Source organism: Bactrocera tryoni, chromosome 5 (assembly GCF_016617805.1).
Source record: "Bactrocera tryoni isolate S06 chromosome 5, CSIRO_BtryS06_freeze2, whole genome shotgun sequence".
In the NCBI taxonomy this organism is placed as follows: domain Eukaryota; kingdom Metazoa; phylum Arthropoda; class Insecta; order Diptera; family Tephritidae; genus Bactrocera; species Bactrocera tryoni.
This window is the reverse complement of record NC_052503.1, coordinates 58208368-58232710: the sequence shown is the minus strand read 5'-3', so window position 1 is coordinate 58232710 and position 24343 is coordinate 58208368. Positions and strand designations below refer to the sequence as shown.

The 24343-nt window shown below is 36.4% G+C and overlaps 4 protein-coding genes across 9 annotated transcripts; 2 read left to right on the top strand and 2 right to left on the bottom strand.

Moving 5' to 3' along the window:
• Window positions 1–5344, bottom strand: LOC120778669 (ADP-ribosylation factor 1). 3 transcript variants are annotated; one of them, XM_040110603.1, is made up of 5 exons: window positions 5217–5344; window positions 1760–2088; window positions 1585–1694; window positions 1327–1452; window positions 1–544 (listed from the first exon to the last, which is right to left on the bottom strand). In XM_040110603.1, the coding sequence occupies exons 2-5, from the start codon at window positions 1905–1907 to the stop codon at window positions 380–382; spliced, it is 549 nt and encodes a 182-aa protein (XP_039966537.1). In that variant the 5' UTR covers window positions 1908–2088; window positions 5217–5344; the 3' UTR covers window positions 1–379. The 3 variants fall into 3 exon arrangements, with proteins under 3 accessions (XP_039966537.1, XP_039966535.1, XP_039966536.1); XM_040110601.1 differs by lacking the exon at window positions 5217–5344 and adding an exon at window positions 4541–4650; XM_040110602.1 differs by lacking the exon at window positions 5217–5344 and adding an exon at window positions 3531–3639.
• Window positions 4890–15965, top strand: LOC120778668 (tRNA (cytosine(72)-C(5))-methyltransferase NSUN6). 2 transcript variants are annotated; one of them, XM_040110599.1, is made up of 3 exons: window positions 4890–5263; window positions 12860–14052; window positions 15745–15965. In XM_040110599.1, the coding sequence occupies exons 1-3, from the start codon at window positions 5201–5203 to the stop codon at window positions 15842–15844; spliced, it is 1356 nt and encodes a 451-aa protein (XP_039966533.1). In that variant the 5' UTR covers window positions 4890–5200; the 3' UTR covers window positions 15845–15965. The 2 variants fall into 2 exon arrangements, with proteins under 2 accessions (XP_039966533.1, XP_039966534.1); XM_040110600.1 differs by lacking the exon at window positions 4890–5263 and adding an exon at window positions 6424–6457.
• On the bottom strand, window positions 15949–20819 carry LOC120778667. 3 transcript variants are annotated; one of them, XM_040110596.1, is made up of 9 exons: window positions 20735–20819; window positions 20266–20352; window positions 19797–20201; window positions 19532–19742; window positions 18707–19460; window positions 18484–18648; window positions 17488–18205; window positions 16740–17420; window positions 15949–16678 (listed from the first exon to the last, which is right to left on the bottom strand). In XM_040110596.1, exons 2-9 carry the CDS (start codon window positions 20321–20323, stop codon window positions 16581–16583), a joined length of 3090 nt encoding a protein of 1029 aa, XP_039966530.1. In that variant the 5' UTR covers window positions 20324–20352; window positions 20735–20819; the 3' UTR covers window positions 15949–16580. The 3 variants fall into 3 exon arrangements, with proteins under 3 accessions (XP_039966530.1, XP_039966532.1, XP_039966529.1); XM_040110598.1 differs by lacking the exon at window positions 20735–20819 and adding an exon at window positions 20559–20617; XM_040110595.1 differs by lacking the exon at window positions 20735–20819 and having other exon boundaries at window positions 20266–20500.
• Window positions 20820–21439: 620 nt separating this feature from the next.
• On the top strand, window positions 21440–22993 carry LOC120778704 (general transcription factor IIH subunit 2). Its single transcript, XM_040110664.1, has 4 exons — window positions 21440–21595; window positions 21664–21865; window positions 21915–22054; window positions 22121–22993. Exons 1-4 carry the CDS (start codon window positions 21531–21533, stop codon window positions 22902–22904), a joined length of 1191 nt encoding a protein of 396 aa, XP_039966598.1. The 5' UTR covers window positions 21440–21530; the 3' UTR covers window positions 22905–22993.
• Window positions 22994–24343: the final 1350 nt, after the last annotated feature.

Below are 24343 nucleotides of genomic sequence, written 5' to 3'. Positions count from 1 at the left end.
ATTTGGATACACATTGTTGATATTTGTTATTGTTGTCTTAACATTCATATACATACATATATAAGAGAATCGTTTTGAAATTGATAGTTTCATTAAATAGCGGTATTAAATTCCATTCTTTTCTTTTCTCTGTACGCTATGACCTTCTTCTTCCGGTTTCACTATTCTATTTCTTTCAACAGCCGCTAAATGAAATTCGTCGCATGTCGCTTGATTTTGTTGAAGTTGGGATAAGAGGAGAAGAAGGATCAGTAGGATGTCGTTTTTAGTTGATTTTCTTGCTTTCTTTTTCGCTTTTTGTTTGTATTTATTCAAATTTTCATTAACTTTATGTTTAAATCAAAAAGGTGTTTTTTCATTAATATATTATTATGTGTATCTAGCGATTAGCATTCTTAAGTTGGTTAGATAACCAATCCAGACCCTCATAGAGACCATCGCCGCTGGTTGCACACGTCGCCTGAATATACCAATTACGATTTCTGAGTGAGTGCAAACCGAGCTTATCAGTGATTTCGGCTGCATTCATTGCATTGGGCAGATCCTAAAAGAGAAGCATATTTTAATAAGCCGGAGGAATATCGTATCAACATATAATAAACCTAGAAATGCATATATATTGTATATATTACTTATATTGTTAAGTGATTCTTTTATCTTAAACTTGACCTTGCCGTCAACAGAGAACTCTTCATAGCAATAATCAGTTCTTATATATGAGCAAGGTAAAAATTATGGAATATATTACTTATTGGCCAATTTTCTTTTTATTTGTAATGTGCAGAGTTAAAACCTCCGATTACCAACGATACACTTGCTATGTTCTTATCAGTAAAATCTTATCTAAGCATTGAAAGCATTTTGTAGTACTATGACACTCGGTGTGATATAATGTTTATACATATGTATGTGGGTATATGTAGTCTGTACTATGCAATTGTAAATATGTATGTATTGAAACAAATTTAAAAAATAGACCGATTATGCCACAAATGAACTCAAATAAAAATTTATAGATATTTTGTTAATAATTCATCAAGTATTGAGGCAAAAATCATATTTGACACATATTATATTTGATAATTCATAAAATAACAAATGTTAACACAGATTACGTGCATACATACATACACATATGAATTTGAGTTAATAATCGACGAAAAATACATATGACTAAAATAAAAAATTACTTAAGTAGTAGTATTTTAAACACAATTTTCTACTTTTCGCTTTTTAATGTTCACATAGAGATATTAAATATTACATAATACAAATTTGCATATGTTTAATGTTATGAATGTTTATATATATAGCTTAAATACATACCTGTTTGTTAGCGAATATTAATAAAACAGCATCTCTGAGCTCATCTTCAGCCAACATGCGCATCAATTCCTCTCTCGCTTCACCGATACGTTCTCTATCGTTGCTATCAACGACGAATATAAGACCCTGTTTAAAACAGATTTTTTTTTAATAAAATACTTTGTCAATATGCATACATATACAATAACTTAATTAATCTTTTAATTTCGGTTAATAAAAACTTCATCTTTATAAGAGAGCAATATAAGCTCTACTTACTTGTGTATTTTGGAAGTAATGCCTCCACAGTGGACGGATTTTATCTTGGCCGCCCACATCCCATACTGTAAAGCTAATATTCTTGTATTCTACAGTCTCGACGTTGAAACCTAAGGAAGGGGAAAAATTTAAATATTATTATTATTTTTCAATAGCAGCTAACATTAGAACTTACCAATGGTAGGTATCGTTGTAACAATTTCGCCTAATTTGAGTTTGTACAAAATTGTGGTTTTACCAGCGGCATCTAATCCGACCATCAATATTCTCATTTCCTTTTTACCGAAAAGGCCTTTAAAAAGATTTCCAAAAACGTTCCCCATTTTGATACAAGTTATACAATTGTTGTTCTTCTTTCCTTTGTATTATTGTACACTGTATATTATGTTGCAAGTTTTACACTGCAAACTTTGAGATTAATGATACTACTAAATTGGAATTGTTCGGTACGTATAGAGTCGATCCGAGTCTGCACTTTAAAGCTGCAGATTTCAAACAAGTCGGCTATAAAAAAACGAAGACAAAAGAAATTAAATAATTTACACAAAATAGTTTTTAGTTCTATTAAAAAAAATATGAATATTTTTTTGAAGCACTTTTTTGTATGCATTTTAGCTCGTAGTGCTATTCTAAGAATTTGTAACTGACTCAAAAGATTGGTACTGGTAATCATTGGCAATTCCCTCCTATCTCACATCCACAATCTGCAGTATATTCTGAATGTGATTAGTATCAGAAGCTTAGTTAGTGTATTGATAACATTTTTACCTCTTTATGGTATATTGATATTAAAATCAGGGACCGTAATATATTTTTTTCGTCACAAAATAATCGCTATATTTTAATTTCCCTCATTCTGTAGATTTTTTACTAAAATAACGTTAGACCAGGAAACGTTCTGTCTCGACCGGATAGGAAGAGTTGTGTTAGAAGAGTGAGATTCCTTTTCTGCATATAAGTAGGAGTTTAACCTGCAACAACATCACAACGCTAGATTCTCGAGTTAACTCGAGCTCATCGCTATGCTATGGGTAGTGGTTTATCTCGAAGTACGCCATTTACGAGGGAGTGTGTGGAGTGGTTAATGACTCCATTGTGAATGGCGGTCAGTTCCTGTCTGAAGTTGTTGTGTCCGTAGTCTAGTCGGCGTACTGTTAAATGTCGTCGACATTATCAAGGAGTGATTGTGAAAATATCCCAGCAGAATTTTTCGGATAGCACTTTATTGTGTTCCTTGACTTTCCTGCATCACTATGTAGTTGTCCGACAGGAAACATGGACATCCTGTATAGTTCAGAATGCGTTGATCTGACACTTTGGACATTTTTTCGCTGCGTTTCACTACATAACAGGTCAATTTTAAAAAATTACTACTAAGTCAAAAAATATATTAGTTTTTGGAAATATGTTTATACACATTCATACATTCTGAAAGCCGTTTTTATGATATAATATCGTTTAAATATTTTATAACTATATACATTTATTTCCCAATATATAAATAAAAATAAAACTAAAAAAAATTCGATGTAACACATATGGAAAGTTTATATTAGGTATGGATTAGATATCTACTAGCCTTACACCTTTTTAAATTTTTCGAAGAGAGTAGAAAGGAAAGGGAACAAATTTTACGAGTGAGTCAGCGAAGTCACATAGAAACTTTTAACACTTAATTTTGACATTAACTGAGACAAGAAATTAATTTAGGGTACACAAAGCTGTAGAATTTAAATTTATTAACTTTAATACATTTATAAAAATGCAAATATAATTTTATGGAACTGCCATGTCATGGCTTCCACTCCATGTTGTTGTTGGTAAAGTATTCACTTCGCACACAAGTGTCTACAGTCCATTTTTCTAATATTTAAATTTTGAATCTTCACTGGCTTCATAATAAGGAAAAAAAAATCATTATTCAGAGAAGATAATTTCTTTATTACCCTATTTTTTCTTTTTTCTACCAGTACGGCGAAAGCACCACCCTACGTCAAATACGCGACAAAAACGAAAAGAAAAAGCAACTGCGAAACTCCAACAATGTGACGACTATTGAACATACAATTTCCGAAAGAGTAGAAAAGTTAAAACGAACTACAATAAAGAGTAAAAGTATAAAGATAGTAACATCGGCAATAGTAGACAGCGATAGCGATGCCGCTAATACACCACATCATTAATGATGACGGAGACGTATTTTTCCCCCGACATACGGCTTTCAATTCACCATACAAACGCAGATAAACGAGGTGAACAATATACAAAAGTTGTGACTCGACTCGTATTAAGTAAAAAACGTAACTTTTTCAACTGCAGCTATCTCTAGAGTCTAGACCCTTTCTAAACTCCTGAAAACCACAATTGCAAAGAATTTAAAACATTAATTTAAGAACAACTCTAAAAACTTTCAATTAGTAAAATCTACTTCACGCATGTAGATTTTATTTTAGAACATAAATTTAGATTAATGGCCTTTGATATAATAACTATTCCAAAATATTAAGATATCTTTATCTCGGTAAACCCAAGATATTAAACAAATGTTACTCTTAAGAACCCGATTGGGTAGAAATTACGCTTTGCATTCTACGAATGTAACCACGATGTGATAGTAGAAATAATAGGGCTCCAGGTCAAAATGAACTTTAGTTCCTACCATTGCAATTTATTACGTTTACTAAAAGACAAAATATAATCCGCTCAAAACATTTTTCTTACGTTGAATATTTGATACGTCCTATAAAATTTTACAACTTTCTACAGTATTAACTCTAACATCACACTTCATCTAATGAGATACTCAATAATTAAATGAAAAGGATAGCATGTTTTCAATTTAAAATGGAAAAATTAAGATCTAAGGAGCTATGATTACCGATTCCTATATCAAATAAAAGCTCACAGTTTATTCCTCAAACAAAACACTTATATTTTCATTAAACCATATACGCACCAATTAATTGAGATGAGTTCACGCACTTAATTACAGAAATTTTATTAATTTCTGTATGGAAATGTCAGCGAAAATCACAGAGCAATAAAACACACGAACACACCAATTTTAAGTACGCTATTTGACGTATAAAATTATTAGCTCACCACGAATAGTTTGTCACCTCACATACAGAAAGTGTTGTGAAACGAATATATGAATATTGTCTAAAATTGTCTTCCTTTCATGCTGAATATAAGAAGGGTGTAACTAGTGTCAAACAAAGTAGGAAATTACGAAAAGTTGCCACGTCGTGCGTCACCAGTGTCGTAGTCAATGCACAAGTGTGAACGAGACAACACTATTACCATCAGGATCGAAAATTGGAATTTTTGTTGAAGCCGCAAAACAGCGTTGTCATATTATCCTAACTGCTGCATTTAAAAACAAATTTAGATATATGATAGTCCACTTAATGTTGAAATCTTTTTTGATAAATGAACTGATCACCTCACTAAACGAAACCGTAAATGTACATTATAATTTATAGGTGACCAATATGCGATTCTAGATTTTTTAGAAGTTGGGCAGCACTTATATTTTACATTCTTCCACACACTTTTGTCATAGGAATTTTTCGTGATATTTTCTGCCATAAAACGGAAGTTTAATAAAAGAAAAATGTATCCAAAATCACCTTTTCTACGTAATCCTCTTGTGGAGTCACAAATTCTTCAGCGGAATGTAAGTTAACTTGTATTAATATTATATATTAATTTTCGGAGAACACTCGTTTGCAAACAATAATGTTCGAACACGCCAAATGTAGTCATATGGTCTACTCGTGTACACAAATAATGATGACAGAGACAAATAAATGTATAATTATAATTATGGTTGGGTTGCCAATACTGTTTTATTTAGTAAACATATAAGAGTACCCGGTACTCTCTTATATTAGAGAACGTTAATGAATACAGAAGCCGCAAATGTTAAAAGCTTCTAATTTGTAGTTTTCACTAGAGGCAATATCGAAAATTATAACTTCGAAAAAAATTTACCGGTTCTTCACTTTTGCTTCATCCTAGAACGCAAGAATGATAGAATACAAGATTACGACAACCGCCATTATGAAACGTCATAGTTACGTGTTGAGAAGAAGAAGAGTGAAAAAATGTCAAATGGCTTGCAAATTGTAAACAGAAAAGTAAACACTTTTGTAAATTCGCAAAATATTATTCATTCTTTCGATCTTAATAAAAAGTTTTAGTGAAGCGATTGAATATTGTTGAGTGAAAAGATTTGAATCATTTCTAAAGAAATATATCGGCCTATTGATAATAAAATTGTCTATTAAGTTGTGATTCAAATGGAGAAGACGTTTCTTGTGTTGTATATAAATATATACATATATTATAGTTCAGATGTATCAGATGTATGAAATTATGATAAAAGAATTGTGAAATTATTAAGTTAGTATTAAATATATCATTTCTTTTGCAAAATAACACCAATTTTTTGGCAACTTTTAAATCGGCCGAAAAACTGAAAAAACTCGTTTTCGATCCTTTAATTGCATAATAATTATTACAACAAGCCACTACACATTTCATTTTAAAAAATTAATATATTTATGCTTAGAAATTTAAATAAATACAACAGTACACTTACACTGGTTTTCTTCATTTGAACAATTTCCACACATGCTACTCTATTTATTGTGGATGTGCCTGAAACTAATTATATACATATTTTCTCGCAACAATATTCTAAACATTCCACTGAAATTTTTCCTGTAAATACGAATGAATTAATATTATTTTGGGAATTTCAAAAAGTGTTTACTTTTCTGTTTACAATTTGTATGCATTTCTATGCTTGTTCGTCTCAACGCATAAGTGTGACGTCACGAAATTGTTGCACAATGTATTTGTTTTTGTAAGAATTGTCAAGAGCTAAACCGAAAAAAACTAACTGTAAACTAGTGTCGTAATCTTGTATTCTATCATTCTTGCTAGAACGTTTAGAACGAAGAAATTGAACGATTAAAGTCAAGGAGTGGTCAACCTTCTTCTTCTTCTTCTTCTTAATTGGCGTAGACACCGCTTACGCGATTATAGCCGAGTTAACAACAGCGCGCCAGTCGTTTCTTCTTTTCGCTACGTGGCGCCAATTGGATATTCCAAGCGAAGCCAGGTCCTTCTCCACTTGGTCCTTCCAAAGGAGTGGAGGTCTTCCTCTTCCTCTGCTTCCCCCGGCGGGTACTGCGTCGAATACTTTCTGAGCTGGAGTGTTTTCATCCATCCGGACAACATGACCTAGCCAGCGTAGCCGCTGTCTTTTAATTCGCTGAACTATGTCAATGTCGTCGTATATCTCGTACAGCTCATCGTTCCATCGGATGCGATATTCGCCGTGGCCAATGCGCAAAGGACCATAAATCTTTCGCAGAGGAGTGGTCAACCACATAATTATTTTAGCTCTTTTTTGTTTTTTAATAAAATAAATGTTTTACTCATACAATGTGTTACAAAACTCATCTGCACTTAAGCGCAGCAAAACCATTAATCAAATCTTCGCAATCCAATTTGCTTAAAAAATCAGCTTCTTAGTTAAGCAAAACAAGATCATTTAACCTCTGCTCCGTCATTGTTGTGCGTAAATAGTTTTTCACTCTCCGCAAACAAGAAAACGATCTTTCTCCAGTACAGTTACTGGCAGGTGTAGACACACACATACGAAGAGCAATATTCACGTTTGGGTAAATGGTTTGAAGACATTCGGTTCGTAATCATTTCAACAAACTGACTGCACTCTTTCGCTCCTCATTTTTTATGCTGCAGTGAAAACGAAAATGAAGACATTCTTCTGTAAAATCGTCTTCTAAGTCAGTAGAATAAATCATTTGCAATGCCTTGGCCTTATCTTCGACTTCTGAGATGTTTAGATTCGTCAGGTTGGTAATAAAGTAAAATTTATTGTAGAGTAATTTATAAGCATCCCGACGTCTTTTCAGTTCTTCTGACAATGTATCAATTAGTACTTAAAAAGTATTTGTTCTAAAATTTTCACGCCCATTTTTTTGTTGCATCTCTTCACCTGTATTTGTCTTGCCAGGAAGCTGCTTACGCTTTCGATTGCGTCGAAAATCTTTTTCGTATTCCTGTACGAAGAAGAGTTTTTTCGAAATCATCGAAATTCTCTCTTGTTTCGCCAACAAAATGTATTAAAGCCTCGTACAGTTCTATGACAATGGTAATGTCAATTTCCACACTCTGAAGTTTTTTACAGCCATGAAGGCCGTTTCAAAACGTTCCAGTTTCAAACGAATACCTCTTGCTTCACATATAACGGGTCTCTTCTGTTGTGTGTCATGAAATGGGTTTGAAGGAGCTCCCAGGAGCCGTTATAATTGCCTGACATGTTAGCTGCGTTGTCATATGATTGCCCGCGGCAGTTTGAAATGTCAACTCCCAATTCAGTTAAAGTTGAAGTAACAGCATCTGTCATTTGTTGTGATTTGTGACCTGTGTTTGGAATAATCTTGATAAACCGTTCTACAGGTGATCCATTAGGCAGGACATATCTGATTACATAAGTGAGCTGGTCTACGTGAGATATATCCGGTGTCGAGTCAATGATCAGAGAAAAATATTTTGCTGTTAATATTTCCATTACAAGTGTTTCCAAAACTTTGTTTCCCATAAGTCGAATGAACTCTTCGCATGTTGTTAAAGAAAGATAACTCGTAAATCCTGAGCCTGGATTTCCATAACGTGTAATGTGTTCAGGTAAGACCGGATCGAACTCGGCGATAAGCTCTAAGGACATTAAATAATTTCCATTGTGGATTGATCCAAATTTTTCGTCGTGTCCTCTGAAAGGCAAACCACGTGATGCAAGTGCTTTTACGCATGCAACTACTCTTTTCAGAATGTTTTTCCAGTAATTTATTTCTTCGTCTAATTGCATTGTTAATGCGCGGACAATGCGACCTAAAACGTTGCTTCGTTCTTTCATATGCAGAAGAGATAATTTGTGAGTAGGCGAATTCTGACACTCGATGATATGAATTTTTCCAGTCATTGAAACCTTCTTTTTTGACGAACTGACTCTCCCCGCCATTAAAAAGCAAACAAGGATCACAAAAAACACATCCAGTACTTTTGGAATAAATTAGCCATTTTCGCGGAACTTTTTTACCATTTAGAAGCTGACGTTCGAATAAATGTCTCGACAACTGTCGCGCTTTATCTTTGTAAAAGCGCTCACTCTTGGGAAAATCATTCTGGATGTTTTGATTGGCTCCGTTCTTACAAATGTGATCACGCGTGAACTCGTCGATTGTCCATTTAGGTGGATCGTCGTTGATTTCGTAGAGCTCCTGGTCCGGAGGATTGGGCTGCACTCCTACTCCTGCCACTCCTGGTACGAGTGGGATATCTTCGGCTTGTTCTTTTGATATACTTGCCACATTCATCAAAGTATTTTCACTTGAAGACACTTTAGACGCTGCAGAATCATCAGTTGACGGAACGCCACTACTACTTAGAACGTCGAGTGTTGGGTCAATAATAGGATCTTGAATATCAGTATACGGTTTTCCAAAGAAATCGTCTAATTTCCGCGTTTTTTTAATTGTATCCTTTTGTTTATCATCTTTTTCTTTAGCTCGCTTGCGATACTCTGCCCCACTTCACCTTACCCGGGGTCACAGCGGCGCGACGCACCGCACGCTCGTCCGCACGAGCTTGACTGACACGCGTGTAATAACAATAGGTTACCTAAGTACCTATTCTTCCTAGATACTTTATATGTACGATGTACGAAATTATTTATACTTTGATATGCAAAAATAGTGATTTAGGAAGATTATATAAGCATACGGTTAAGATACTTTGCATTTGAGTTATTTCTTGTTAATCTTGTTGTTATCAGTGATTTTTTGGCACGATTTGCCGCCCTTAATATCTGGCCGCCCTAGGTCCGGGCCTACTGGGCCTTAGGGCAAATCCGCCACTGGGTATATGGCAGCCCATTTTTGATTCTATCTGAATCTCAATTATACAATATGTAGTACATTGACCGATATTTTTGGTAAAAAGTTAACTATTGGTTCTGAGGTCCACATATTAAGTACCTAGGGGCTTGAAAAGTTTAAGTTCGACTTGGACAGAGATTATTTTAGATTTAATCTACACCTGATATGGTATGGAGAGCTTTATGGGGGCCGAGGTAAAAATTGGACGGTGGCACCGTCCACGTTTTGGTGAAATCATATTTCGGGACCCGCACCGATTTCGACCAAATTTAGTTCGTGGCATTCTCATCTTAGTATGCTACAGTGCGAAAATGAGCGAAAATTTTAGCGACACTACTCGTCAAGAAGTCCGCGCATTTGATGACCTTGTAACCCCTAAGGGTTTCAGAAAAGTTAAACTGCGGATGCGAACTCGCCGGATTGTTAAGTTCATAGCCTAAAACTTGACTCGAAAATCTGACATCGATCTCTACCCATCTTTTCAGTATGCTTGTTGGAGCGGTGGAGTTGGCATCTATGACAACCACCTGGAGGCTGACTCTGATCACATCGTTAAAGTGCCTTGCTGCACTGCTCTGTTCCCCTCGACTTCATAACTGTGAGAAAATGGACGAAATGCTACCTCGTCTACTTTCCATATGACACAATAAATTCCATCTTCTTCTTTCCTTTCCAGTCCACAAATCAAAAAGCAATTAATATAACGGTATACAATTTTGTAGGAATAATGCCTTTCGAGTATGCCATCTTATGACCAAAAATTGTCCAAACCCCACAAAAACTGTTCAACCCTGGTACCGAATATTTGGACATCAGTACCTAAAGTTGACTCTTTATCTCAAATAACGGTCAAGGCGAGAGATACAATATATGTATAATTGAAATTGAGAGAGAAACTTTTCCTAATAAAAGTATGTAGGTGTATCAAAAATGGGTTGAATCGGGCCAATACTTCCCTTAACCCCCTAATAACTAATCCCTAATCTAATACAAAGATTTTCGAACTTCCGGGTGACTTTATACCGCATGAGATATCTTAATAAAAAAGATATAGCGTGTTTTTCTTAAAACGGTGCGTCTTTGTGCTTAGAATGAATAAAATCGGGTGAAAACTCGGCCTAGGCCCCATATAATTAACAAGCCTCATGTATCTGAAGGTACTTCCCTGGCTTTAATCCTTGCAAGTTGTATGAATATGAAATGTTCAGCTGTACCCAAACTTCCTTACTTGTTATATATATAACCCGTCACAAGCAATCTGACTGTATACTTCTGTGTTAGCACTAAAACTGGCTCAGGGTAAAATACAAGCTGATGGTTAACCAGTTCATAACCCCTAATTTTATACTAATTGATTCTTCATTTGTGTACTGGAAAGTAAAATAATCAAATAACATTTTAAATTGTGTTATATGGGAAGTAGGCGTGGTTGTAGTCCGAATTTGCACTGTAAGATAAAAATGTCAGTGGAATGTCAAATTCGAAGTTAAAAGCAGTGGAGCAGGTCCCGAGATTGTGATTTTACCTAGAAATGGGCGGAGTCACGTCCATTGTCCAATTTTGACATTGGCTCCTATAAATCCCCTTCATACCATCTCGGAATTAAAATTTAATATATTTGGCGTAATCAGTTATTGCACTGACGGATCGACAGGTGGACAGTCAACCGGATTTCAACTTTTCTATATCTATCTCGATTAGTTTTAGGTGATACGTACAACCGTTAGGTGAACAAAACACCATCTGTAGCAACTTTTAATCACCTCAAAGTAAGAAGAGAAGAGTATCGACATACACCACCTCTTCGTCGAATTCAAAGCTGCTCTCGACAGCACGAAAAGGAGCTGAGCCAAAAGCTCCGTCACGTCAACCTCTCCGAGCCGTTCGATACCAAACGAGGTTTCGGACAAGGCGATTCCCTATCGTGCGACTTCTTCAATCTGCTGCTTGAGAAAATAATTCGAGCTGCAGAACTTAATCGAGCAGGTACAATCTTTTATAAGAGTGTACAGTTGCTGGCGTATGCCGATGATATTGATATCATTGGTCTTAACAACCGCGCCGTTAGTTCTGCTTTTTGTAGAATGGATAAGGCAGCGAAGCAAATGGGTCTGGTGGAAAACGAGGGCAAGGCGAAATATCTCCTGCTATCAAACAAACAGTCGTCGCTCTCGCGATTATGCACTCACGTCATTGTTGACTGTCATAACTTCGAAGTCGTAGATAATTTCGTCTATCTTGAAACCAGCATCAACATCAACAACAACGTCAGCCTCGAAATATAACGCAGAATATCTCTTGCCAACAGGTGCTACTTCGCTAAGTGGACAATTGAGGAGTAAAGTCCTCTTTCGACAAACAAAAACCAAACTCTATAAGTCACTCATAATTCCCGTTCTATTATATGGTGCAGAGGCATGGACGATAACAACATCAGCTGTGAAAGTATTCAATGCAGTACCCGCCGGTGGAAGCAGACCTGGCTTTGCTTGGAATCTCCAATTGCCGCCAACTTCCGAAAAGAAGAAACGACTGGCGATCTGTTTTTAACTGGCCTATAACCGCATAAGCGGTTTCTATCCCAGTAGAGAAAAAGAAGAAGAAGAAAACCCCTCTACTCAATGAATGTAGGTCTCCGGATGTTCGTTGCATTACGGCAACAAATATCGTGAATATTTGCTAATATGCAGTCAAACGTTTTTATCTACATTCTTGTATACTCGTGAAAATTAATTTCATTTATTAGCAATTGTGGATACAGATAATGGAATTCGTCTTTATACATACATACATACATACATACATATGTATATTACACATGGTTTTTTTTGTTACTTTCCTTTTAACAATATCGCAATATTCTTAATTTTAATAAACTTTTTTAATTAAAAAAAATGTCTTGCCGAAAACGAGGCCATTCCCCACCGATTAATCGCCTTAACGCATAATCGCGTTGTAATTGTACCCTTCTCGTATTCTACGTTGTCGCAACCCAAAATTGGGCCCGTATTTACGCTGAAAATGCCGAAATCTTGTGGACACTATACATACATATGTATATGCACAGTTAAGGCTTACTAATTATATACATATACTATATAATAAATTTAATGATATCATAACACAATTTATATAACTAATATTATATAGATTATTTTAGGTTAAATTCACTTAGACTTAGATGTTAAGGATCTCATAATACCCTAATTAACCGATCTGTGGACTTACACCACTTTAAACCATTAACTAAAACAGTGCCAATATTGTTCATAAAGAGGATATTAATATTAACTTTCCAGCCTAGTCAGCTAGAAGAATTAATGAGTTGGTTGTGTAAAGTGCCCACAATAACAACATATCGCGTAAATTCGCTCCGAACCACTGTGCCAGCATTCAAACAGAAATTACAAGAAATATTACATGAAAGATATACACAGCCACCCAAAGTGTATGAAATACCCAGTATTCCAGAGGTACTTTGCATTTTACCAACATCATTTGGCGTTGATATGAAGCAGAAACAGTCAGACTTACAACGTGAGGTTGTAGTCGACAGCTGCTGTGGTGCGGCTTTACTACGTGGCGCTCATATCTATGCACCCGGCGTGCTTGCAATGGAGGCAGGTACAAAATTAAATGAGGAGGTTTTAGTTTACGCCGATTTGGCGGGTAAATGTAAACAAGGTACAAATATTCGATATGATTCGCTCGATAAAATTTTTTTGGGCGTGGGTGTCGTACGAATGCAACGTCATCAGATTTTTGGACCTACAATAAGTAGTACTTCTGAGTCTTTGAAAGGAGTTGCAGTAGAAATGATTGAAACTATTTCCGGCGTACCTACCATTGGTGATCTGAGCTGCAAAGAAGCGCTTCTGCAAAACCTGCCGTCTATTGTATGCGTAAGGGTACTGAATCCTCAACCAGGCGAACGTGTATTAGATATGTGTGCGGCGCCCGGAAATAAAACTACTCATATAGCAGAGTTAATGGGTGATAAAGGCGAAGTAATAGCGCTCGATAAGGTAGCCAATAAAATCTCTGGCATGTTGGCAAAAATAACGAATTCAGCCTTGAAAAGCATACGCGCCTATAATTTTGACGCCACGAAAGCTTTTAGCGCAGCTAAGGAAGCAAAAGACAATGAATGCTTGGGCATGCCACCTTTTGCCGCCAATACGTTTGATAAAATCTTACTTGATGCACCTTGTAGCGCTTTGGGCAATAGACCGTTGCTCGTGGGTCCGCCGAATATGTCCCAACGTATGCTCCAATCGTACCCAAAAGTTCAGCGAAAATTATTTTCCGCAGCAGTGCCATTGCTAAAGCCAAACGGTATTTTGGTTTATAGTACTTGCACAGTGACTGAAGAAGAAAATGAAAGCGTGGTTGCTTGGGTACTAGAGAAATTTCCACAGATGAGGCTGGTCCCTGCAACTCCCCATCTTGGCGGCATTGGTCTTGAACAAACAGCTCTTAGCAATGTTGAGAGGTATTCTTGAAATTTACATATTTTTTAAATACATAGCCACATGTAGTGATGTACAGTTGTCCACAAAATAATAGGAGTGCCAATATGTAAAATGAAATATGTGTTTGGCTGCATAAATTTTTCAAATCACATGTAAATGACGCGAAACAATAACGGTACACATAACGGGATATTAGCATCAAAAAACGAAACAAATTTTTATTGCGATGATTGCTATTCTACTTCTGCATTGCTAATTCTCGGAGACACTTGTTATTGCTTTCCACAAAATAATAGGAGTGTTAGATATTTCGTTTTCAAAATAGTCCTTAGCATAAAAAATATTTACAAAATTAGAAAAGTAAGTGTAATTCCATAATCTAGCAGCAATTTTAATTAGTTATTATTTTATTTAATCATTGGGGTTTTCTCCAGTGGGTAGAGCAAATCATTGTACAGAGGAAAAGCGGGAAACGATAAAAAAAATTGAGAAAACTAGGAAAAACTTATAAAGAGATCCAAGAAATCGTAAAATGCTCTCCTCAAATGGTAGCAAATGTCTTAAATTATAAAAACAAAAATGAAACTCGTGGACTCTTTTGTTTCAGCCAGGAGCATCCATGATAACCTAAATTTGTCAGTTAATACTGAAACTGTTCGTAGGCGTTTGGAGCAGAACAAATTATTACCCCAGAAGTCCACGAAAAGTACCGCTACTCAAAAAGAAGCGCGTGAAAGCCCGTATACAATTTGCAAAAGAGCATGGCTCCTGCCCAGTGGCTAAATGGCGAAACATATTGTGGCCAGACGAATCCAAAGTTGAGTTATTTGGTAGTACAGGCTCTAGGAACTTTGTCCGACGTCCTCTTAACTCAGAATATAATCCCTTGTTTACCACAAAAACCGTTAAACATGACGACGCCAAATCATGGTATGGGGTTGTTTTTCACATTGTGGTGTTGGTCCAATTTACTTAATTGAAGGCATCATGGACCAAAGGGGGTATGTCAAAATAATAGATTAGGTAATGTTATCACATGCTTCATGGAATATGCCATTGATAAGGGTATATCAACAGGATAATGACCCTAGACATACCAGCAAGTACACAAAATAAGGGTTTAGGGCCAACGGAGTTGAGGTTATGTGGTGACCTGCTCAGTCTCCTGACCTCAACCCCATGGAAAACCTGTGGACATATATGAAGAAGAAAGTAGCTGAAGAGAAATCAATCAATTCGAGAGATTTATGGCAAGTAGTCAAAGAGGCTTGGAAAGGAATACCAATAAAACGTTGCCAGGATCCCATAGAGTCCATGCCTCGGATATGTGATGCTGTGTTAAAAAATCGAGGTTATTCAACGAAATATTAATTATTTTAATGTTCTGTGAACCTTTGGAGGCATTATATATTAAAATTATAGAACGGTCTCTTATTACATAAAATACTCCTATTTTTTGTGGAACTAGTTTTTTAGTTTACTTTATATAAACTGCGATATAAAATTTTGCTTATGTTTAATTGAGCTGCAATCTGGAAACACTAATAGATCTTTAGCAAATTACATTGTGCAAAAATTTTGAAAAAAAAAACATTTTTGTCAATGAAAATTAACAATTCGTTTTTCTCATGTGGTCACTCCTATTTTTTGTGGACAACTGTACATACATATATGTATAAACCTATATTAATTAATTTTAATAACAATTTCAGGCAATACGTCCAACGGTTTGGTCAACAACCAAAAGAATTCGAAGGAGTTCCCATTGACACCGTCGGATTTTTTATAGCAAAGTTTATAAAGGAATATTAAATGTCATGTGCCTGGAGACTGTAATTTCTGTTTTAAAGACTATGTCTGTATCATATGTAACCTATGCATTTCTTTCACTTTAAGTAAATATTAAAATCATGCAGTACTTGCTCAAAATTAAGTTCTTTATTTTTAGAGTGTAATGACAACTTGGGTCTTTTTTAATTATAATACGTACATATATAACGAATTATTTGCCGATAGCTGTGATAATTATTGATGTCAATGAATATTGGATCTTTTACATGCACATCTCAAGGGAACCGACAATGTATTTGAATAATTTACAAAAATTAATACATTATACGGATGAGGCATTTTGAATGAATTAAATCCATAAAGAAATAAAAATACATTGATGTCTTTTAAAAAACATATTAGAGATATAAATATACTAAGTTCTTAAAGAAAAAATCATAACAAACTTTAAAGTAAACCCAGCTTCGTTATGTGCATGCTTATCGATATTTTTCATAGGTTATATTTATGTTTAGAAGTAAATATTAAACTATCATTATTGGTCTACCTTAGGTTTGCTAAAGCAGAGTGCAGACGTGAAACGATGATATTTATCGTTTAAACTTCTATAATTACAAATAATGTAAAAAATGGATGCGTATGTATCCAAGAATGTTTTTCTCGATGTAATGTTATGTCATGCACACTCCGTGTTATGGTGCAACATATGTGGGCCAGCATTACAAAAATTGTCAAATATCCTATTCAGCTACATGTTTTACGCGGCGATGTTTAATGCTTTGAATTCATCATCATGCATTTCAGTCATCATGTAAGTACCATCTTGCAATAGTAATACTACACGCCGTGTTCCTCCTACATAGAAAATAGTGTATGAAATGAAATGCTCACGTATAAAGTTTTCAATAGTATTTACCTGGAGACGGCATACCAGCCTGTATTACTTCAGCGGGTATATTAGCTTCCTGTCCGTCTGCCCCGTCAGATGTTTGTATACAAAGCTGTCCGGTAGCTCCACTACCGCTAGCGGTAACAGCAACGCCTCCACTGCCGACATCCGCTTGCTGTTGCTGTTGTGCTGCAGCTAATGCTTGGTGTTGTTGCAATTCTGCCTCACTCATTGTAACTACCTGAGTAGTGCCATCTTCGTTTGTTGTTTTGACAATATATTGGGGCTCAGACATAGAGTCTGATTGTTGTAATTCGCTGGGGTTCTGTGCAACTGCTTCTGCAACAGCGTTGTCTAGTGTGAGTACTTGATTTTCATCACCATCGGCAGCAGCAACATAAGCAAATTGCTGTTCTCCGTCAGGACCCTGCGTTACGAGAATAGTTTTTCCTTCGGCATTCTTGCCGGCCACCTGATACACTGTGCCGTCTTCTCCAGTCACTAATAGTGGAGTGCCATCTTCATTAGTAAGCATTTGATCACTTGAAAAAAGCATTCCTGGATCAATATCTTGCAATGCCTGTTGATGATGATCTTGTTGAAGAGTCAATTGCTGCTCACCACCCGTCATTAATTGGGTATGCATCACTCCACTTTGATTTTGCTGCTGCTGCGACATCACCTGGTCGTCTTGTCCCAATATTTTACCTATATTTTTTTTGTATTTGATTAGTTCATAGTAGTTTTCAAGTGCAGTGTGAAATCTTCTGCTTACCTGTTATGGGACATAATTGTGCTTGGTGTTGCTCCTCGTGCGCATATGTGCCGTCCGGTTGCTTACGTACACTAACGGCGCTCACTTGGCTCGTGCGTCCACCACCTGTTGGCGGCGTGATCTGTTGTACTTTCTGGATCTGAATTTGCGACTGTTGTTGTCTAAGGTTCTGACGTTGTGCAATGGCGTCTTCTCTTGTCATTACTTTTTTAGTGACTTTCAAATCGCCCGACTTGGACAGTTGCAGTATTTTTTGTTCCGGTGTAACAGTTTTCGTGCTACTGGCAGCAGTGGTTCGATTTACAAGTCCGGAGCTCCCCTGGCGGGGTATAATCATGCGTCCGGAAGTAGGAGAAGCATGTTGTTGAACAGATGAGCTGGTAGTGTTGGCTATGCCGGTGCGCACATGCATTGATGTGCCACCACGTTGCTGTTGTGTTGTACTAGAATTCATAATAGTTTTTCGTTGTAGCGTGGTTCCGCCCGATGTTCGTTGGATGTGTTGCTGCCGCGAAATTGTATTGATTTGAGTATTGCCCACTGTGGTAGTACCACCAGTTCCAACGCGGATTTGTGTTCGATTTACTGTTACAGAAGATGCCGTTTTGGATTCATTACCGCTATCACTACCACCGCCAACCCGTACTATACCTGTGCTGGATACAGCAGATTCTCCCTTCGAGAGTATACGTATTTGGGCCTCACTTTTTTGTGTTTTCTACAGTAATAAAGAAAGGAGAATAAATAAACAAATACGAAATATAAAGTTTTGCCTTTAGTAAATATGTTCTAAAAACTCAAACAAAAAGTGAGTACAACCAACAAAATTATATTTTATACTTTTTATTAACAAACTGTTAACAAAAAGTAAATTAGTACATTCTTCGTCTCCGAACAATTAAAAATAAATTTCAAATCATTTGTTAAACCAGATACCAGCTTAAATATATGTATATTTATTATATAAGTATATCACTTGCCAGTTAATGAACTTACATTACGGCTAGTGCCATTGAAGCCAGGCTTCTTTACCACACCGGAAGCATTTGCATCTTGGGTTATAATAACCTCTGCTGAATTCGGACCAACTGGTAACGACTCACCGCTAATTGAAGTTGGTGTACGTGTGCTGCTTGTACCATTTACTTTCACGATTTTAGACTAAGAATCATACAAATGATGAACATTTTTTGCTTCAATTTAAAAGTGACAAATTTACCTCAATTGAAATAGCATTGCCATTCTTCATTCTTTTTACTGTGTGTGATGGAATAAGATCCTCTTCTAAGTCTTCTATTGTTGCTGTTGTGCTAGGCAAATCACTTGCATTAGAATCATTAAAGTCTGAATCTTCTAATTTACGCTTTAAACCACCTACACCGACTGCCGAACTATTGCTAGTATTCATAGACCACTCTCTTTCACCATCCTGAGAGTTATTACAACTTCCGGCGACATCACTACCATTAGGAGAAGCTGCACCTGAAGGAATTTGGTTACTTCCAGAAACCCACTGTTTCACCTGATCCATGGCTTTAGTTTTGGACGTTCGAGACGGTCTTGTTGACACGTCCGCACTTGCTGCCCTATTACTTTCGCCATTATCATTGTTACTGCTACTAACACTTTGCAGTTTGCCTATACCACTTCCGTGTTTATTAGTGACTCCGGATTCAGCTTTATTATCTGTTGCAGCAGCTTTACCTGCAGCTGTCAAAGCAGCTTGCTTAGCTTGTAAAGCTGCGCGTGTCTCTTTTTGTCGCGCTAATTGTGTTTCAAATGTCTCCAGTAGGTGAGGGACATTTTCTAAGTGTGATGATGGCTCCCAAGTATTTTGTTCATGAGTTCGAGCCTCCCATTTGACTAAATATTCATGCATCTTTCGACGCGGGTTAAAACGTTTTGCAACAATTTTCTCCACATTTTCCTCAATCACCTCATCAGAGTTGGGAACAGTGCGTTTTGCACGTCGACTAAGGAGAATTTAAATGTAAGTGTTTAAAAATATAATTTATATGTATGTATAAATATTATCTGTACTAACCTTAGAGGTTTTGTTGTATTACCAATGGGAATCTTATTTTGGGTAACCCCTCCTACTGCATCACTACGTATAGTAACTGGTTTTTTTACAATCTTTTGTGCAGATGTTACTGCTCTATGAGTGGAATCATTTTCAATATCTTTATTACCATCTATAATTTTCGTTGGAGGTTTCAAATTAGCTACTTGCGGCTTGGTTTGCGTTAAAAGCTCTAAATAAGGTACGTCATTTAACTATATTAATAGACCAGAAAATATTTACTTACTTCTGCCAGGTGAAACACTTTCATTAGTGTTGTTAACGACAGTTTTAGTTATTTTTACTGGCATTTCTTGTAGACCACCTTGACCTACTTTTGCAAAAGATTGTATTGTTTTACCAGCTACAATCCATGTTTCTCGCAGACTTTCATCCATTTTCACCCATGTTTGATAAAGTGCCCAAGAATTGGGGCTCGCTGTATTTGAGTCCTTATTATTATTTAGTTGTGTGGCTTTCCACAGCAAAAAGGCCCATATTTTTGGTTTAGTGTCATTACATTCACGTACGTTGGTGTTCTCCTTTTGGCAAGGTTTTTGTTTATGATCATCAAAATCTTCAATAAAGTGGTATACATTTAGACAACGGCCACAAACAAGAACATCCATTGAAGCCATTTCCTCTTGTGCCGCTAAAAATATATTACATATAATAATAAACATGCCTCATCATAATCAGGGAAAATAAATACTTACTTTTAATTAATTTGGCATGCTTTCCAATTTCCGTAGGTGTGATATCTCTTCCGACCATGGTGAAAAGTTATAATACTTTACCAACGTCTGCAAAGTATATATTTCAATTTTATATTGCTAGAAGTGTTTATCCCTAGTCTTTGCGCCAAATATATTACAACGATCAATACATTGTTATAAATTGTCACTTGTTGAAACATAAAAATAACAAATTTATGTACTAAGTTTTCTGTTAATATATATATAATTAATTTAGAAATGCTAAAGCTATTTTGTTAGGCTTTTCTTCCTACTTTTTGAAAGTTTTCACTTGAAAATGCAGAATTCTTATACTATAAACTTTGTATTAAGTTATAAAACTATACATTAGATTTACGGTACATCATAACTATTAATTTTCTTTTCAAATTAGATATTTTGAGATCACTTCCACTTTATACTAATTTTTGCTATAAACAATTGAACCTACTGAAATTCGCTATATTGATGCCGCTGCTGTGTCCGAACTAAATGTAAAACAAGCAAACGCAAGATTTTCCGTTCGTTAGTAAAACGTAGCACTCGCGGCATACGCGTTTGACCAATCAAAATGGCGACAGCGGCAGTGCATAGGGTTTTGTTTCGAACGGAAATTTGAAAAGAGTATCAACTCTAAAATTTTCTTTAATTTTAATAAAATTTTTACTAATTGTGTTAAAATTTTGAAGGAGGCTAATGCAATCATAAATAGTGATTAGAAACTTAAACTTGAACGCAAAAAATAATTTCTTCTAAAAGTTAAAATTATTTATATACTATATTTTATATTAATGAAAAAAGGCATGATTACGATTCTTTCGGCGCCGCGATTTGATAGGACGGATGGATAGAGGAAGTCTTCAGGATTAAAAAATGTATACATATATACTGTCCTCAGACTCATAGTTTTCGAGATATTTCACTTTGAAGTTCCACAATTTTATATGCAATTCACTCTTATTTTGATTTGTTTTGTTTTTCTTTATATGTCATGACAAATACCGCCGAAAGAATCGTAATATTGCCGAAAAAAAGTACTTTTTGTTTAACGTTTTCACAGAAAAAATATATTGCAACCATATTGAAAGAACATAAAAAAAAATTCCAAATCTTGTGGCAACATCCCCATCTGAACCAATCAGTAAAATTTATGTTAATTAAACAGCTGTTTCGTTTTATTTACTGAACAGTTTCGTATATTTAATTTTGGCATATCAATTTCCAACTAGGATATCAAAGTATCAACAATGACAGATATAGATGGAGAAGATCCTAAAGAATATCGCTGGGAAACTGGCTACGAAAAAACATGGTATATAAGTAGCTATTTTACCGAGATTATTGCAAATTCCTTAATGTTATCTTATTTGTGGTTCTCAGGGAAGCTATAAAGGAAGATGATGACGGTCTTTTGGATGGCGCGATTGCAGAGATTATACAAAAGGCTAAACGCAAACGACAGGCACAAAAGACCCAGCAAAATCGTTTGGGAATGATGCGGCACCTTTATATTGTTTTAGATTGCTCTGAATCCATGATCGTTCCAGATTTGAAACCCACTCGAATGTTATGCACCATTAAGGTTAGCTTATTATCTTTAAATAAATTTTAAATTCATGTTTTTTTTTTAGCTTCTGGAAATTTTTATCGAGGAGTTCTTTGATCAGAATCCTATCAGCCAGTTGGGTCTAATCGTTCTGAAGGGCAAACGCGCCGAAAAACTCACGGAACTAACCGGCACATCAAAACTTCATTTGAAGGCCCTGGAAGGGTAAATAACTGTTGATTTTTAGATCTTAAACTTAGTATGTTAACAAATATGATTCATTTGTTTTAGCGCTAGCAAAATTCCACTTACAAGTGAGCCTTCGTTGCAAAATGGTCTTGACTTGGCTATGAAAGCGTTAAAAGTCGTGCCCAGTCATGCTTCCCGAGAAATACTCATAATTATGGGTTCCTTGACCACATGCGATCCTGTTGACATTAATAGTACTATAAATGCTCTTAAAGCAGATAACATACGATGCTCAGTGATTTCACTATCTGCTGAAATACATGTCTGCCGGCATTTAACTCAACAAACTCAGGGCTCTTATGGTGCCGTTCTTGATGATGCTCATTTCCGTGACCAGTTATTAGCACATGTAGATCCGCCACCAGCAGCACAAACCCAAGAAAATTCTTTAATAAAGATGGGTTTTCCTCATGCTAAGACGGATGGTGGCAAGGATCCACCACTTTCAATGTGTATGTGTCACATAGAAAATACAGAGGAACCGAGTAAGCTAACTTCAGGTGGTTACCATTGCCCGCAGTGCTTTAGTAAATATTGCGAATTGCCAGTTGAATGTCAGACATGTGGCTTAACATTGGTTTCAGCGCCACATTTGGCTCGATCCTATCATCATCTCTTTCCCGTGCAGCATTTCACCGAGTTGGAATTCAACGGGCAGGCGGCGAATTGTTATGCATGCCAGAAACCTCTAACGGAAGCAATGGATAAAAATGTATATCGATGTGAGAAATGCGCTCAAGTTTATTGTATTGATTGCGATATATTCATTCATGAGACTTTGCACACATGCGTCGGTTGCAACACAGGAAATTCAAATAGAAACTAGAAATTAAGTTGATAAGATACTTAATATACATATATATATGTTCATAAGTAAAATAAAATAAAAAATGGGTGGTACTTTTGATTGCTGAATTTTCTGTGAGCAAAAATTTTAAGACCAAACTTAACATAGGAATCACATTTTTTTCTGATCCTAACGACCTTTGTAGACCTTTTATTAAACATCCCGGAAAGATCCATACCTAACACATTAGGCCCTAAGGAATTAATGCGAGTACTTTGTCGAGCTTTTACTAAGAACTCATATCAATAAATGAGACTTCTCAAATCCTCTAAACTCGTGTATTGCGTAGCTCTACTAAGATTGAACCACTAGATACATATACTGAAGGTCGAGTGTCTTACGCAGTTCATCAAATTATCATTATTCCGTAGGAAGGGAAGAACGGCAAGGGGATCCCAGATGTGAAATTAGTTAAAGCCCCTAAATTAGGAGAGTCCTATTAACCAGTACTTTAGATTTTGAAGCTTGGCACAACTCTGGCTTCGTTTCATGGAATGACCATGACATCCGTCGCTTATTGTTGCATCTGAATGGCAACTGGACGAAAGGAGCGATAATAGAGTTAAATGCTGAGGTTAATTGCACCGAAACACCAAACACCAACGTGTTTAGAATAATGAGATAATATATGTAAGTATATCTGGGGTCTCCAGCGGTCGGTATCGAATAGCCGATCGCTAACGGTCCCCGATGAGGACGATGTATTCGCCTTCAATCAGCAGACGTTCAAGTGTACTACCAAAGTACCCCGGTAGTGACAGCAGCGGAAACCGCCAAATCAGGAACCAAAGTGCACTGGCAGTTAAAGGAGTCATCCAAAGAAAGAAACGCAAAATATCCCAGAATCAACTGGGGAAAAACCGTTACCAGAGGGCAGCCGAAAGATTGCCGAATATCAGGCAGCCGGTACCCCAGTTGATGAGGAGGAAATCAAGCGCCTCAAACAGACAGTGGAGAAATACGAAATCTTCCGGAAAAGGAAGCCATACGAACCTCAAGTCGAAGACACAAACCCGAGCAGTTCCCAAAAGAGGAATGGCTCAATCACCCAACCAGGCACTCTGCCCAAAAAAAGTAGACGGAGTGAAGGAGAAAAAAGCAACTCAACAACAGCAAGACATTTCTGCGATGTAGCCAGAGACAGCCTACAGGTAGCAATAGACGGCAACTCCTCCTCACCAAGCACAATGCAGGAACGATGGGTGGAGATAGACGTCAGATTGTCAAGAATGGTGCTAAGCTATGTACTCGACAGTCCTGCGGGTCCCCACCCAGAGTTTGCTTCTCTAAAACCCTTAGAGGGGCCGCCTTGGGAAGTAACGGTGACTTTACCGCGTCAAAGGGCTCTGGCGCGGCGGACCTTTGCGTTCCCCCTTTAAAAGAATAGACCAGTAGGCCCACTTATACAACATGAATAA

Excerpts from the sequence above, each read along its gene's own strand:
- LOC120778669 (XM_040110603.1), bottom strand. The coding sequence starts at position 1,907 with ATGGGGAACGTTTTTGGAAATCTTTTTAAAGGCCTTTTCGGTAAAAAG. Across the intron at positions 1,453-1,584 it reads ATTACTTCCAAAATACACAA|GGTCTTATATTCGTCGTTGA; the intron begins GTAAGTAGAGCT and ends TGTTTTAAACAG. Across the intron at positions 545-1,326 it reads TAATATTCGCTAACAAACAG|GATCTGCCCAATGCAATGAA; the intron begins GTATGTATTTAA and ends CTTCTCTTTTAG.
- LOC120778668 (XM_040110599.1), top strand. The coding sequence starts at position 5,201 with ATGTATCCAAAATCACCTTTTCTACGTAATCCTCTTGTGGAGTCACAA. Across the intron at positions 5,264-12,859 it reads CACAAATTCTTCAGCGGAAT|CCTAGTCAGCTAGAAGAATT; the intron begins GTAAGTTAACTT and ends TTAACTTTCCAG. Across the intron at positions 14,053-15,744 it reads GCTCTTAGCAATGTTGAGAG|GCAATACGTCCAACGGTTTG; the intron begins GTATTCTTGAAA and ends TAACAATTTCAG.
- LOC120778667 (XM_040110596.1), bottom strand. The coding sequence starts at position 20,323 with ATGGTCGGAAGAGATATCACACCTACGGAAATTGGAAAGCATGCCAAA. Across the intron at positions 20,202-20,265 it reads GCATGCCAAATTAATTAAAA|CGGCACAAGAGGAAATGGCT; the intron begins GTAAGTATTTAT and ends ATATATTTTTAG. Across the intron at positions 19,743-19,796 it reads AAGTGTTTCACCTGGCAGAA|AGCTTTTAACGCAAACCAAG; the intron begins GTAAGTAAATAT and ends TACCTTATTTAG.
- LOC120778704 (XM_040110664.1), top strand. The coding sequence starts at position 21,531 with ATGACAGATATAGATGGAGAAGATCCTAAAGAATATCGCTGGGAAACT. Across the intron at positions 21,596-21,663 it reads ACTGGCTACGAAAAAACATG|GGAAGCTATAAAGGAAGATG; the intron begins GTATATAAGTAG and ends TGTGGTTCTCAG. Across the intron at positions 21,866-21,914 it reads GAATGTTATGCACCATTAAG|CTTCTGGAAATTTTTATCGA; the intron begins GTTAGCTTATTA and ends TTTTTTTTTTAG.